At 43.5% G+C, this 1,298-nt stretch overlaps 1 protein-coding gene across 1 annotated transcript in view; it reads left to right on the top strand.

Moving 5' to 3' along the window:
- The window catches only part of LOC114923099 (slit homolog 3 protein-like), a gene marked incomplete at its 3' end in the record, with an annotated part of 86,869 nt that extends 86,003 nt beyond the window's left edge, over nucleotides 1-866 (top strand). The window contains exon 13 of the mRNA XM_029285585.1: nucleotides 655-866. Within this exon, the coding sequence (XP_029141418.1) occupies nucleotides 655-866 (212 nt within the window). The remainder of the gene's footprint in view (nucleotides 1-654) is intronic.
- Between the last annotated feature and the right edge of the window lie 432 nt (nucleotides 867-1,298).

Raw genomic sequence — 1,298 nt, 5'->3', positions numbered from 1 at the left:
TGCTTTGGCCTCCAGTCCCCTGATCATCTTTGTTGCTCTTCTCTGTACTCTTTCTAGAGTCTCAACATCTTTTTTACATCGTGGTGACCAAAACTGGATGCAGTATTCCAAGTGTGGCCTTACTAAGGCATTGTAAAGTGGTATTAATACTTCACGTGATCTTGATTCTATCCCTCTGTTAATGCAGCCCAGCACTGTGCTGGCCTTTTTGGCAGCTGCAGCACACTGCTGACTCATATTTAAGTGATTGTCCACAAGGACTCCGAGGTCCCTCTCACAAAATTTTGCACAGTGAGGCCTTGTATTGTATTTACTGACTCCACATGAAACATGGTGTCAGAAGCATCTGAATCTGCACTGTCCCCACACATTTGATGCATGCCAGTCTAGCGCTTACGGTCCTGTCCTGGAAGCCAAGCACTTGAAGCCAGGAAACCAGCATCATGGCAGCTGCTAACAGCATTCCACTGCCTGAGGCAATGAGGATAAGTGGAGATTGCAGCAGTAACTGGGCCAACTTCAGAGCAGAGTTTGAGGATTACTCCCTACCCACATGCTTACATGACAAATTGGCAGCAGTGCAGGTAGCCACACTGAGAAGGCTTATAGGCAGCGAATGCCTCCATGTTTACAAGCATAATTTAACCCTTATAGAGGAGCAAAAGAGACTAAAGCCATCCTAGATGCCTTTGATGTCTTTTTCAGACCCTCTAAAAATGTCATATATGAGATATATATATTTGGTAGCTGTAAGCAAGAAGAAGTTGAAGCAATAGACAGTTTTGTCACACAGCTAAGAGAAAAAGGTGCAAGCTGTGATTATGGCTCTCTAAGAGATGAACTTATTCATGATAAAATAGTTCTGGGTATCACAAGTGAAAGCACACACCACCCCCTTTTGAGGGAACATAACTTAAGTTTACAAGCAGCAATTGAGATACATAGTATCACAGAACTTACTGACAGGATAACTTATTGGAGCAGGATAAATAGATCGGCAGTGTCAATGCAGCCTCCAAACAACAGCTAAGCATAAAGAACCATCAGCACAAGCGTCAGCACAAAATTCATCTACACAACTCACCTGGGAGCAACCCATTATCATGCAAGTACTGTGGCAGTGTGCATGTACGAGAGAAAGAGCAGTGTCCTGCATATGGGAAAACCTGCAGAGCATGTGGGAAACCAATTCATTTTGCATGAGTGTGTCTCTTTAGTAAAATGGAAGCGAGAAAGCTGCACACAATTGAGCAAATGTCAGATCCTAAAGATGAACACTTGTTTACCACCAATGTGAT

This window comes from Protobothrops mucrosquamatus, unplaced genomic scaffold (assembly GCF_001527695.2).
Source record: "Protobothrops mucrosquamatus isolate PMUCROS unplaced genomic scaffold, P.Mucros_1.0 scaffold1903, whole genome shotgun sequence".
Lineage (NCBI taxonomy): Eukaryota > Metazoa > Chordata > Lepidosauria > Squamata > Viperidae > Protobothrops > Protobothrops mucrosquamatus.
The sequence above is the reverse complement of the archived record's forward strand: the minus strand, read 5'-3'. Positions and strand labels throughout refer to the sequence as shown.